Source organism: Ovis canadensis, chromosome 8, assembly GCF_042477335.2.
Source record: "Ovis canadensis isolate MfBH-ARS-UI-01 breed Bighorn chromosome 8, ARS-UI_OviCan_v2, whole genome shotgun sequence".
NCBI lineage: Eukaryota > Metazoa > Chordata > Mammalia > Artiodactyla > Bovidae > Ovis > Ovis canadensis.
The window spans coordinates 37,254,287-37,269,150 of record NC_091252.1 but is presented as its reverse complement, the minus strand read 5'-3'; the positions used below and the strand labels follow the sequence as shown (position 1 = coordinate 37,269,150).

Sequence of the window (14,864 nt, the reverse complement as noted above, 5' to 3'; positions counted from 1 at the left end):
CTCATTGGAAAAGACTCTGATGCTGGGAGGGATTGGGGGCAGGAGGAGAAGGGGACGACAGAGGATGAGATGGCTGGATGGCATCACCGACTCAATGGACGTGAGTTTGAGTGAACTCCGGGAGGCCTGGCGTGCTGCGATTCATGGGGTTGCAAAGAGTCGGACACGACTGGGCGACTGACCTGGACTGAACATTCCATTGTGTGTGTGTAGCATGTCTTCCTTATCCACTCATCTGTCAGTGGGCGTCTAGGTTGCTTCCCTGTCCTGGCAACTGTAAACAGTGCTGCCATCAACACTGGGGTACGCGTGTTGTTTTTGATTATGATTTTCTCAGGGTATATGCCCAGTAGTGGAGTTGCTAGGTCATGTGGTAGATTTATTCCTAGTTTTTTCATATTGTTCTCGCTAATGGCTGTATAAGTTTACATTCCCTCCAACAGTGTAGGAGGGTTCCCTTTCCTCCACATCCTCTACAGCATTTATTGTTGGTAGATTTTTCTGATGCTGGCCATCCTGACTGCTGTGAGGAGATACCTCATAGTAGTTTCAGTTTGCATTTCTCTGTTAATTAATGATCTTGAGCATCTTTTCATGTGTTCACTGGCCATTGCCCTGTTCATTTGTTTATTATTTCTTTAATCTTTATTTTGGCCACACCACACAGCTTGAGGAGGCTTAGCTTTCCAACCAGGGATTGAACCCAGGCCCCTGTGTGAAAACTCGGAGTCCTTAGTCACTGGACCACCAGAGACGTCCCACCCTGTTTATTTTTAAATATTCAGAATCAACAGAATCCTTGGTTTACTGATTTTACCCTCACTCTCCCCACACATACCCCTTCCTCAACTCTAAAGTGAGCCTCTTTCTTTCACCTTAGACATTTTATTTGGATTCTAAACAATTATTTTTATTCCTCTTTAGAAGATAAATATTCCATCTTTAAAGTTGCCTTTGTTCTTGTCTTCTAAAGTTGTTTTTTATTTTTTATTTTTATTTTTCAAAAGGCAAAACCCAACAATTTTTTATTTCAGGATATCCAAGTTCCCCTTGCATACAAAAAAAACAGAAAAAGTTTATCTGGTGGTCACTACATGAATCTTGAAACCAAATTCCTGATTGATGATACTGATACAAGATGGTAGTTATTAATTAATCCATGCCAGCCCACAACAAACTAATTTAACATTGGTAAAAATGATCATATATACATAAATGAGTCTCTATTAGTACTGACACCTCCTTCTCATTCCTCATAGAATCTAAAGTTGTCTTTTAAAGAAATAAAAAACCAGTTTTTTGGGGGATAAGGTTCTACTTAGGTGATCCTGTGAGATCACTTGCTTTTGGTTCTTCTTTATCTCTAATACAGCATTGTTCTCTTACTGCCTCATGAGATCCCTGCACGGTCCGGAAGCCTCAGATGCCCATTGTCAGTCAGCGACCTTAGCTTTTGCTGGAGTATTATTAACACTGAGGCTTTGGTGGAGAGAGAAACTAAGAGATAAAAAACTCATGGAACTTATTACCTAGTTCGGTAGACAGAATTCATATACACAGACCAACTTACAGCAAGCAATGTTTCTCAAACTTTTTTGACCACTGAGAAATAAAAATTATAAAATGTATTTTACGTGGTGACCTAGTTCTTTTTCTCTCTTCCTCCCCCATCCCCACCCCTGACTAAAACAAACTGTCTTGAAGGGATCTTTGCCTTACTCCATGTAATGCTCTCATATCTTCTATTCAGCTTCATTATTTAACCCACTGATCAAAGCTGCTGTACTTTGAGAGCATGCAGAGGAACAAAGGGAGATGAGGTATAAATTCCAAGTGTTGAACGGTGGGCTGACCTTCTTTTCCTCTAGTTCAAATTCCGCCTTCTTAGGAAAGCCTTCTCTAGCAGTGCCAGATGGCTGCATCAGCGTCTCTTCTTTGAATACTTTTCCCACACATACTTGGTATCTTACTGATTTGCACGGCACTTACTCAGTTGTCAAACTTCAACAGTTTGAACCATCTGTTACTAAAGTGAAAATCAGAAGTGAGGAAGGATCCAGCAGCAGTGAAAATGCCATCGCAAAGCTGATGTATTTTACTCTGCAGGAGAGATACCAAGGCTAATCTTAACAAGCACTCCGTATTTAAATGGTGTGCAAAAGAATGTCTCGATTGATGTCTGTGGCTCTCTGGTTTTCCAACTGACAGCTTTACAATAATGTAGTGTAACTATAGATATTGTTGTTGTTTATGACAATACTGTGCTGTCATTACTATTTTTAACATACACTTTGAAGAAGGCAGAGAAAAATGTATTTAGATTTTTCCTTTAAAATTGTTATATAAAAGTAAATTGGTACCTTAAGAAACTTGTTGCAGTTATCTGGAAAAATACTTATGTGAAAAAACTGATGCAGAATGAGTGAAATATTATTTATATTGTGTTTTACATTCTTGTTATTTCAGGTAGGTGTCTTGTTTCACTAAGCAGACGAGAAGTAGGGCATAGCCACACTTAAAATATTTTTTTCACCAAGTATCTGGAACATAGTAGCTGTTAAATATGTTCATTGAATAAGAGTGGGGTTTTGGTAAAGAGTGATCAGAGTTAGGTAAGATTAATTTAGGAGAATTAGGGACTGGCTCTTGAGCCTGACTTGAAGATGGTTTTTACGTAGATTAATAGGCGGGGAAAGGGCATCTCAGAGTGAGGGAACTGCCAGCCTGCCTTAATTTTATCAGATTCTAGAGTTCCTTGTGATTACCTCAGCATATTGCTAGGCTACAATTATTGTTTAAAATTTAATTATTAACCAACTTTATCTAGCTTAGCTTTTATAAAGAGCTTGCCTTTACTACTGATACACAGCCTTCTGAATTTTCAAAAGAAAAAAACTTCAGCGTTCTTTTACTCCTTAATTGTTTCAAAGAATGTAATGCTATGTTTCTTTAATTTCTTTTTTTAAAAATTTCCTCCGCTCTGCAGCCTCCTCTTGCTTTAGCCCTCTCTTTTCTTTTGTTCATTTTCTTTTTGTTGTTGCTGTTGCACTGTGCAGCTTGTGGGATCTTAGTTCCCTGACCAGGGATCAAACCCAGGCCCTTGGTAGTGAGAGTGCTGAGTCCTGACCACTGGACTGCCAGGGAATTCCTTTACTTTCATCAGAAGTGTGTAATTAAGTTATTTGGTTAAATATAGAATTCTCAACCTTTGATTATTTTTGTCCAGACCTGCCTGGCCTGAAAGCTTACAGACTGGGATCAGTAGTGAATGCACCTCGTTTAGTAGTCCTGCAGTCAGACTCTGATTTCTCATTATCTTGCACAACTCTGAGAACAGTGTGGCACAGGGCGAAGGTTGGTCTGCAGCCCTTAGGCCAGCAAAATGCAGCAGACACACAACTGCTTGTCCGTGCAAACGTTCCTCGCATAAGCCTGGGGAGAAAATATCAAACGTAGCCTTCTCTTTGAGTAGATTGCTGATTAATAAGTCCCTGGGAAAATTCCATGAAGGAAAAGAGTTTTCATAGTTAAATTCTACTTTTTTACAAGCTTTTATTGAGACTAGGTTTTTTTTTTTTGGTAGTTTAATCATTGTCAGAGTCACTGAGGCCCTTCCTGGCACCACTGTTTATTTCTGAGTTGGAGAGCATCACAGTTTTTACCCAGTGCTGCATGGTTCGCCTGAAGGTCAATAGAAAGAGGAGGAGGGATCAAATCACTGAGGACCTTATTGATCATTTTTCACATTTTAAGGCATTTTTTATTATCTATTCAGATGAAATTAAAATATTGTAGTGTTGTATTCTTATTAAGATTTTAACCTCTTTTTGGTTAATTTTTATTTGTAGAAAATATGTTGATTAACTGAAACCCCCTTTGACCGTAAGGCTTTATTCTTCCAAGCACGTGATGAAAGTACTGAAAGCTGCTCTGCGTCTTTTTCGTCTTCGCACAGCTCCATCGAGCCTCTGTACCTGACCTACGGGATCATATTTGCCTGTGGTTGCTCCTTCGCCTACCAGCCTTCCTTGGTCATTTTGGGACACTATTTCAAGAAGCGCCTTGGACTGGTGAACGGCATCGTCACCGCTGGCAGCAGTATCTTCACGATTTTGCTGCCTTTCCTTTTGAGGGTTCTGACCGACAGCGTGGGCCTCTTCCACACCCTCCGGGTCCTCTGCATCTTCGTGTTTGTCCTCTTTCTGGCTGGCTTCACTTACCGACCTCTTGCTTCCAGTGCCAAAGATAAAGACGGTACAACCAAAGGAAGCGACCGACTCTCCCTCTTTTCCAGGAGAAAGTTCAGTCCTCCAAAAAAATTTTTCAATTTTGCCATCTTCAAGGTGACAGCGTACGCAGTGTGGGCCGTTGGAATACCACTTGCACTTTTTGGGTACTTTGTGCCTTATGTTCACTTGGTGAGTACGCCTCTCTGGCTTTGCTGGTAACGGAAATTATTATTTCATACAGAAAAGCTTCTCAGAAGAGCAAGAGAGCTCAGATTGAAGTTGGCCTTAAATGTTATCCTGGTTGTAATTCAGGGACCCTTGCAAGTCCAGGTCTCCTAAGACAAGGTCAGCACAGTCATCCGATCATTACATAGAGAATATGTTGCATGGTATGCTTTGGTATTTAACAGATCGCCAAACCAACTTTGTTTTTTTTTTTTAAAGAACACTAAAATATTGGAACAAATGTCATCTATACAAAAAAGTTGGCAGGTCACTTTTTGTTCAAATGGCTTATTAATCATAATCAGGGACAAAGATGGTGCAATGATTTTGTCAACACCAATAAATTATTTTTCAACAAAGGGGTGCAAAAATTAGGTAAATAGTAAAAGCCAGTGACTTTGACACAAAGAAGCACTTTGTCTCCTTGTGAGATACTTCTGAGAAAATGGGAATTCCATTTGGAGGATTATTTGAGAAATGTTAGCAAGTTCCAAATAACCAGAGAGAGCAAGGGTTTCATAGGAAATTAGGATTTCAAGTGCTCGGGCACTTTATATTGCTTACTTACATTGCAAAGGCAAATTTCAACCTCTTTATAATAGTAAGCAGTGTCTAAATTTGCCCCTGGGAAAATTTGCTCAAAAGTGCTTATTATTATGTTTCTTCCTTTATTCTTGTTGTTATGACTGAAAATGTATTTATAGTTCAGCATAGTTGATAAATGATAAACAAAAACGGTACTAGGATAAGCTTTTCTTTTATGTGTATACTGTGTGATTTGGAGTTTTTCTACCTTTCAGTCTACTTTTGGACGCTTGTGCAATTTTTCTTTAGTTAAAATTCTGGCACAATTTGGCAGGGTAGTTCAGAGAATTACTGGGGTCAGGGGGTCAGCTAATAAATGACATCATCAATCCTTTGTGGATCTAAGACAATTTGAATTCTTAATTCTCCTATTCTTTTTTTGCCAGAGGTTTTAAGGAGGCAGCTGGGATGAACAAGGGGGAGACAAGGAGAGGACTAGTTTTTAGGACTCTGAACCATGAGGCATTTTGCAGAGACTGAATTACTAGGTAAAATGACCTGGTATGTCATGCCTATCACATATGAAGTCTGTGGCTACATCTTGATCTGAGAGTCCATTTTCACTCTTTTAGGAAGACATAGTTAAACCATCTGAAAATAATTTAGAATATATACATATATACACATAGATCCATTGTGGGAAGATCAACCTTACCAGTTACTTCTTCCATAGCTTCTGTAGATAAGAAAACATTTGTCGGGTCCTTTTTAGAGATGAGTAGATTTTTTTAAAAAATTCTGTTTGTTACTATAACATGAAAACCGTTAGAGAAATCAATATCTCAACTTTGCTGCTGCTGCTAAGTCACTAGTACCTGACATTTACCAAAGGACAAGTGGTAGTTGATTATCTAGTTACTTCTGGTAATTTCTAGTAATGTAATTTGTAAATTAATTTACATATATTATTTCATTTGACCTTCACAGTAAACCTGTGAGGTAGGCAGAATAAATAATATTAGCTCATGATTTACAGGCTGGGAAACAGATCCATCATTAACAAAGATTTTGAGCAGCTTCCTCAGAATCATGGCAGAGCAGGGGCTGGTTCCCTCGTGCTATGTTTACCTGGAGAACACACCTGGCATGGTCCTCCTCCGGGGCATACCAGCTCCCGTCCCCAGATATACCACTGGATACCTCCATTGTATTGAAGGGGGAGTGAGTGTTCCCTAAGAAGTTTCGTAAATATGTTATTGGTCTTTTTCTTAAAGTAAATGAAATTTCATAATGAGTAATGAGTTAGACAGTGTTATAGTTACTACTGTCATCAGGAGGCTGTAAATCAGATTGTACACAGAACAACAAGGTCTCTGTTAACTCAGATAACAAACCAGACCTTATTCTGCTCTACCTCCTTCCAGGCATGTTTTCTTACAAAATATGATATTTTTTTATTTGGGATTTTTCTCCCTTTTGAACTCTTATGGCACTAAAGCTGTGGTGGAGAGGAAAGCAGTTACATGCCGGGCAGGTGGTTTAAATCTCATGTTTGATGAGCACGCTGAGTTTGTCACTGTGTTGTAGTTTAAGGTTTGGACTTAGGGATATTTGATACTCAGTCCAGACTTCATGCAGTGGGACACCACCTCCCTCCTTAGAGGGGGGAAAAGGTGTCTGAACTCTTTCCAAGGACTGGTAAGATGGTGTTCAATTCATGTTGAATGTTGAAGGGAAAATGCCTGTAAGGCATAAGAACCTGTGCTTTAGGAGCATAAAATCTACTGAGTAGTAATATCGACAATTATAGCTTATAAAGGAATTTTACAGACATTACCTTATATAATCTTCTCCACAGTGCAGTACATGTAGTGTATCATCCTTATTTCATGAATGAGGCACTGAGAGGTGTGGAAACTCATCCAGGGTCACACGACACTGCGACTGGTAATTATTAGTGTCCTACTTTCATGCAAGAGGCAGTATTGCATAGTGAGGAAAACAGATGCTGGTTTTGTCCCTTTATACTTGGGTAACCTTAGGTAACAGACTCTAGCCATCAGTTTCAGCATCTATAAAATAGGGATAAATCCAGTTTTGCAGAATTGTTGTAAGGATGCAAAAAAAAAGTATGTAAAGCATCTTTCTAGTTCTGGTAAAAAAAAATGAGAGTTACTCAAATTTAACATGATGCGATGGTGAATTGTCTGGTTGTAGTGGGTGAGTCAAAGGAGAAAGATGGTATCTTCTTGGGAAAGTGGTTAGTAAAAGCTTCATAGGATTGGAATTGGTCCTTAATCATGAGCTTTGCTGTAAAAACTGCATCTTTAATTAGGGAACTGGTTTCTCTATCTAGGTCTCCTTTGAAGGATTCAGAAATACAGTGAAGTGCTTTCATGGTTATGTTAAAAATTCTAAGGTCACTTGCTTATTAGACTATATGTGATGATTTGAGAGAAAATATGTATGCTTTGTGGCATTCTTACTCGCAGAGCAAGGTTGAAAGTTTTCTTTTAGTAGTTGACTTTTAAAAATGAAGAATCATATTGCTTCCTAGAAGGGGTCAGATGTTCTCTTTTAAGCCTTCCCGGATGTAATCTCTACTGTGAGGGTATGAATCTTTTTTCTTCTAGTTTTATTGAGATATGATTGTCCTACAGCATGTAATAAGTTTAAGGTATACAGCATAATCATTTGAATTGTATACATCATGAAATGAATATCATAACAAGTTTAGTAAACATCCCATATCTCATAGATAGAAAATTAAAGAAATAGAGTAAGGGTACAAATCTTATATATTAATTTTGATGAGATATAACTTTCCAAATAACCATTCCCATTAGCAGCTGCTTTAGCTTTTCTGAATTGCCCTTTTTTTCCTGAGAGTTGCTTTGTTTTGTTTTCTAGGTTAAGGCGTTTTTTTTTTTAACTTTTAATTTTTTATTGGTGTATAGTTGATTATCAATTTGTGTTGGTTTTTTATGTGTACAGCAAAGTGGTTCAGTTATACATGTATCCTTTTCCAATCCTTTCCCCATTTAGATTGTTACATAATATTGAGCAGAGTTCCCTGTGTCATTGTTGGTTATCCATTTTGTCTTAATTTTTATTTTTTTAAACTCTTTATTTTGTCTTGGAGTATAGCCGATTAACAATGTTACAGTAGTTTCAGGTGAACAGCAAAGGGACTCAGCCATACATATACATGTATCCATTCTCCCCCAAACTCCTCTTCCGTCCAGCCTGCCACATAACATTGAGCAGAATTCCATATTGCTAGTTAGCAGGTCCTTGTTGGTTATCCATTTTAATTATAGCAGTGTGTACGTGTTAATCCCCAACTCCCTTCCTACCCCTTCCCCGCTGTGTTTCCTCTCTGGTAACTAACTGTAAGTTCATTCTTTAAGTCTGTGAGTCTGTTTTTGTTTTGTAAATAAGTTTATTTGTGTAACTTTTTTTTAGATTCTGTGACAGCATATTTGCCTGTCTTTGACTGACTTCACTCTTTGTGACATTCTAGGTCCATCCGTGTTGCTGCCAATGGCATTATTCATTCTTTTTAGTGACTGAGTAATATTCCATCGAGTATAAGTCCCGCATCTTCTCTATCCACTTCTCTGTCGATGGACATTTAGGTTGCTTCCATGTCCTGGCTGTTGTAAACAATGCTGCCGAGAACACTGGGGTGCAGGTATCCTTTTGGAGGATGTTTTTCTCTGGTTACATGCCCGGGAGTGGGATTGCTGGGTCATATGGTAGTTCTGCTTTAGTTTCTTAAGGAGCCTCCATACTGTTCTCCATGGTGGCTGTACCAATTTACATTCCCACAAACAGTGCCAGAGGGTTCCCTTTTCCACACACCCTCTCCAGCATTTATTGCTTGTAGCTTTTTGATGGAGAAGGCAATGGCACCCCACTCCAGTACTCTTGCCTGGAAAATCCCATGGATGGAGGAGCCTGGTGGGCTGCAGTCCATGGGGTTGCGAAGAGTCGGACACGACTGAGAGACTTCACTTTCACTTTTTACTTTCATGCATTGGAGAAGGAAATGGCAACCCACTCCAGTGTTCTTGCCTGGAGAATCCCAGAGACGGGGGAGCCTGGTGGGCTGCCGTCTATGGGGTCGCACAGAGTCGGACACGACTGAAGCGACTTAGCAGCAGCAGCAGCAGCAGCTTTTGGATAATGGCCATTCTGACTGGTGTGACGTGATACGGCATTGTAGTCTTGGTTTGCGTTTCCCTAATAATTAATGGTGTTGAGCATTTTTCGTGTGCCTCTTGGCCATTTGTATATTAATATTTCTCTGGAGAAATGTCTGTTTGGATCCTCTGCCCATTTTTAGGTTGGGTTATTTGCTTTTTTAATTTGAGCTGCATGAGCTGTTTGCATATTTTGGAGATTATCTCTTGTAGGTCACCTGGATTAAGGTTTTATGGCTTCTTCTTCTTCAGTTTTCCTTCACTAGCTTCCAGAAGCATGCTTTCAGCTTTCCTCCTACCTCTCCATCATTCCCCTTATTAATAGTTTCTTCTGGTTCCTTCCTTTTCACCCTGACTCTGAATAGCAAGGGACTTCCCTCTTGATCTTTTCCTGCATTAATTCCAAATGACGATTTCTTCTAATTTCCCGAGTTCAGATGTCATGTATGTGCCAGCGGCTCACAATGTGTATGAATTTAGTCTAAACCCCTTGATTGAATTCTTCACCCAACTTTTATAGCCAACTGCTTCCTTAATATCTCCGCTTGGAGGACTGCTAGATGTTTCAGATTTAACATGAAGAGCCCTGAGGGTTATCCCCTGTCCTCCAAACGTGTTCTGCCCTCAGCCTTCCTTATCTCAGGAAGTGGCAATCCCATCAGGCCCCAAACCTTGGAGGCATCCTAGGTGCCTCTTTCTTTCACACCATACTCCTGATCCAGACCAGAAATCTTGGTGGTTCTCCTTTCAAGATATATTTAGAATCTGTCCACTTCTCAGCATCATCATTACTATACCTCTGACTGGGCCAGCATCACCCCTAGCCTGGATCACTGTAATAGACTCCTGTCTGGTCTCCCCACCTCCTTCCTTGCCCTGGTGCAATCTGTGGTATGCAGAAACCACAGGTGTTCTTTCAGCATAAGTCTCTCAGAATCTTTTAGTGGCTCCCCATTGCTCTGAGAGTAAAAACTAATGTCCTTCTGGTGGCTCTCAATGTAGGGTAAGGAAATTAGAGAAAGCGAGGTTCGGAGAAAGAACGAAACCTGCACTTTACAAGAACAAATCACCTTTAAAGAGGCGAGGAGGGGCAGCAGTCAGATTAGTGAGTTGCTACAGTAACCCAAGAAAAGAGTAAGGGTATATAGGCATATATGTGGAAATCTGTCTTAAGGGGTCCTGTTCTTCTCTAAGGTTGTTCGGAGTAGTTATGTCTTAAACAGCTGGGGCAAGGAATTCTGGAGATCGGCCAGAGGCTGGGACCGGCTGGGAGCTGGGCGTAATCAATCTTAATGTCCATTTTTTTCTTCGGGTGAGAGAGTTCTTTGTTTTGTAGAGAATGGTGGGGAGGACCCAGAGGGGAGTTTTAACTCCAGGCTGTTTTGAGCGCCTAACTGTCCTTCACTCAGAGTCCTGCATGGTCTGTCCCCTCCTGTCCCTGATCCCATCTGGCCCATCCCTCTCACACACTCTGCTGGCTTTCCTGTTCGCCTTTCAGTGAGGCTTGCCCTGACCCCCTGGCTAAAACTCCCTTCATCCATTTCCCCTCCACACACTCCCAATCTCCCTCACCATGCTGTTTCTTTGTCATACCTTCCAATGTGTTATGTAACTTGATTGTGGTGGTGATTGTCTGTTCTCTGTGTGTATACTGCTGCTAGAATGTAAATGTTGAGGCCGACCAAGGGTCCTTCTCTGCCTTGTTCAGTGAATGAATCCAAGCACCTAGCACAGTGCCTAACACAGCAGTGGGTGCTCAAATATTTGTTGAATGACTAAATATCTTATGGATTAATCAAAAGTGACACTATATAAGCACTGTTCATCTTCTCTTCATTTTGGTCTTTAAAATTCCCTACTATGATACTAAAATGATGTTTCACATGTTATGCCTATAGGACATGATGGTATTCATATCCACTCCACAGTTAATCAATAAGCTCAAACTCAGCAGACCTCAGACTTGAGTACCACTAATGCCGTCTGTTGATGGAGAGAAGAGTTGATGCGTTCTGCTTTTGATCTATAGCTCTGTATACATGTTGAAATTGAAAATTTATGAATGGAAGAACTGTGTGTGTCTCTGTCCCTGTTGTGAGTGTGTGGAAGGATGGAATGGCCGTGCCCATTAACAAGGAAAGCTAGACAGTTGGTGTGTGCTCTCCTGCATAGCAGCTGAAAATCTTGCCAAGCCTTGGGTGGTGTGAGTGAGAACAGAATGGGGGTACAGGCCCAGAGCACTGGCCACAGGGCCGCCTCAGTCAGATGCCGATAAGTGCCTGTGAATGGCAGCAGCGATGCACCTCTTCTCAGCGGCATAGAACGTCCCATGCTCAGTATGGGAACGGTGACCTGGTTGTTATTGCTTTTACGTCTCTCCACCACTACTCGCCTTGAAAAGCAGCACTTGTGTTCTTTGAGTCCAGAACATAGGGCAGTGAAGTTTTAGGTTTTAAGCTTTGACCCACATAGTTCTGTATCAGAGAGATGACTGACTCATGTGTTGAAATTTGTGTTTATTAGCTCATTTTCAAAAAACTCCATAAGATGTGTCGGTTTTGTGGCAGATAGTAACTGTCCTCAAAAGAAACTCTGATCTGGTATGAACATCCCACTTATCTGAGACCATGATTAAAGGCACCATTATTTGCCTGCTGACAGGGCAATTCAGTGGATACCAAGTCCAATTGTAATTGGGAACAAACAAGTTGTGTTTTTAAATTAGAAATGAAATCTGTAGGCAAACAAGCCAATCAATCCATGGGGCATGTAAAACCTCAGGAGAGATTTTATGGCTTTGATTAACGCAAGGTGCCCCGTGGCTCAGTGCTGGAATGCACCTGTTAGACCTCACTGTCCAGGTTACCACTGGCCACGTTGTAGTAACAGCAGGAATGTCACCCCAGGGTAGAGCTCAGGGTGCTGAGCCGTGTAAATAGGAACAGCAGACATGCTCTTGTCTCCGTGTGGCTTCCTCAAACGGAGATTCAGGTGACATTTGTCAAGAATCTGTCATGTGCCGAGCATCTCCACAAAATCTCACATAACCATCACAAGGGTGAGGGTAACAAATCTCATAAATAACTATATACTTGGAGCCAAGGAAGCCACTTTGCTAAATAAGCTATGCTTAGTCAGGGTCACGCACTGAGTTTGCTCAGAGCTGGGACTTGAACATGGGTCTCAGACTCTGAGTCTTGTGTTCTTTTTGTAGAGTTTTGTTCCCTCTTTGGATCACCTGAGAGGTGGAGTGCTGCCTACCATCAGCCGCACTGGGCCGGGACCAGGATTTTCTTTGGCTTGCATGTTTCCCCTCTGTTCTATCAGAACTAAGCACAGAAGCAGGGCTGGACCATCCAGGCACTCAGAGCATGCTGCACAGCCGTGGAGAGGACTCCGAGCAAATGGGCTGATGTGAATGACAGGGTGTCATGTAACTGTTCTGTCAGCCCCTGTGTCTCCTCTTTTGGTCTCTAGGACGTTGTGAATATGAGAAAATCAATTGCTTTTCTGTGACAAGCGGAACATGAAATATGCATAGCTTTTTGTTCAGGTTGGTTTTATACAATAAACATTAAGCATAGCCGAAGAAAAAATGGACAAATGTACAAATTTATAGTAAAATGTACAGATGTATTTGACTGATAAGAGAGTACTATTATAGGAAAATGCGAAGAAACAAACTGCTTGAATTTTAGAGTTACATAGAAACTCTGAAGACCCTGATAGGTCTTTAAGTGTCCTCTGTGTGCGTGTGTGTGTGTGTGTGTGCTAAGTCACTTCAGTCTTGTCCAACTCTTTGCGACCCTATGGACTGTAGCACACCAGGCTCCTCCGTCCATGGGATTCTCCAGGCAAGAATGCTGGAGTGGGTTGCCCTCCTCCAGGGGATCTTCCCAACCCAGGGACCAAACCTGCATCTCTTATGTCTCCTGCATTGGCAGGCGGGTGTTTTTTTCTACTCGTGCCACTTGGGAAGCCCTGTGAAGTGTCCTGAGACACTGAAGTGTCTTGAGAAGGCCCAAAAAGCACTGGAGAAACTGTTCCTTCTCTTGTCCCCTCCCCATATCTATAATAATTTTTTCTTTTTTTAAAAATTGAAGTATAGTTGATTTACAATATTATATTAGTTTCAGTTATATAACAGTGATTCAATATTTGTATAGATTTTAAAATACATTTATTATAAATCTATATAAATGTATTTATAAATCTATAATAAAATTTATTGTAAGATATTTAAAGTTATTATAAGACACTGGCTTTAGTCCCCACCTGTACAGTATGTCCTTGCAGCTTGCTTAAGCGTAATAGTGTGTACCTCTTCATACCCAATTCCCTGTTTTGCCCCTCGCCCCTTTCCTCTCCCCAGTGATAGCCACTAGTTTATCCTCTGTATCTGTTTTCCCGTCTTGTAAATTTCACCAGGTCTTTTGTGTTTAATTGTCTCATGTTTTATTTTTTAAAATATAATATTCTGTAGAATAATCTCAAAATTTAACTGTAATAAGGATATTTGCTTTATCCTTCAACTCGTCAGATTAATATCAAATTTTTTTCAAGTTTGAGGAACCTGAATTTAGCTGATAAGGGGTCCTATCCTGATTTTTTTATCATCTAGAAAATAAATTCTTATGATAGAGAATTAACACAATAGAAATCTTAATTTGAAGACTCTTAAAGGTATGAGGGTAAACCTGGACATTGCCTTTCACCCTGCATTTACCAGGTGGCTCTGGTGGGTGGAGAGATTGTCTGATCAATTGAGAGTACCTTCTGCTAGTTTAACCTTCTCTCTAGGTTCTGGGACATCTCCTTGGAAAAGCTCTCACAGACACTAACTCCAGTGATTACAGAATATCAGGGTAGAAGGTAACTTACGTATTCATGATGTAGGGAAGTGTCTTTAGATCCAAAGAAAGTTTGAGGGGTGCACGTCTCTTATGTATCTGTCCCTTTCCCCATTTGCTTTCCCTGCTTTCCAGCCCCATTGTCTGTATCTAGTTTTTTCACTCCTCTACATTTTGGCAACTCACTTATCATCAGAAAATTTACATTCCCTCATAACAAATTGGAGAAAAGCTCATTTAACGGTAGCTAGTTTGGAGGCAGAATTGCAAACATGGACAACTGATGTGCAGTTACGTAATCCAGCTGTGTCTGCATTCATGTCAAGTTGAGCTGATTTATTCTCAGAGTAACAGGACCAGAACAACTGCAGCATTCAATCTTCAGAGCATGGTTTAGCATCTGGTATGCCCAGTCATCACAGCCACATGAGGGCTTATTGTAAACTCTTAAGTTTCTTTTAAACGTAGTATTTTTATTTCCCACACTTGTACTAATATTTACTTTCTAAGACTATCCCAGAAGTATTATCTCTTGCTGGAGCCTCAGAGCCACCCTACGAGATGGGCAGGATCAGATTCCATTTAGCAGGAGAGGAACTGGACTTGGGGTTGTTAAGACAACTTGCTCAGGGTTGTAAGGCTGGTGCCTGGTGCAGCTGAGGCTTGAGCCTGGTCTTCTTAAATGTGTGGCTTTGAAGTAAAATATAAATATTTAAATGCCTTTTAAAAAAAGTATGACAGTAAATTAGGAGTTGAACGGAGTGTACAGGTCATTTAATGGTATTTAAAAAAAAAACTGGTAAAGTAGTTAAGACACAGAAAGGTTAAGT

At 40.5% G+C, this 14,864-nt stretch overlaps 1 protein-coding gene across 1 annotated transcript in view; it reads left to right on the top strand.

The window, feature by feature from the left end:
• Window positions 1-14,864, top strand: part of SLC16A10 (solute carrier family 16 member 10) — a 113,366-nt gene that overhangs the window by 71,367 nt on the left and 27,135 nt on the right. The window contains exon 3 of the mRNA XM_069598113.1: window positions 3,956-4,418. Within this exon, the coding sequence (XP_069454214.1) occupies window positions 3,956-4,418 (463 nt within the window). The remainder of the gene's footprint in view (window positions 1-3,955; window positions 4,419-14,864) is intronic.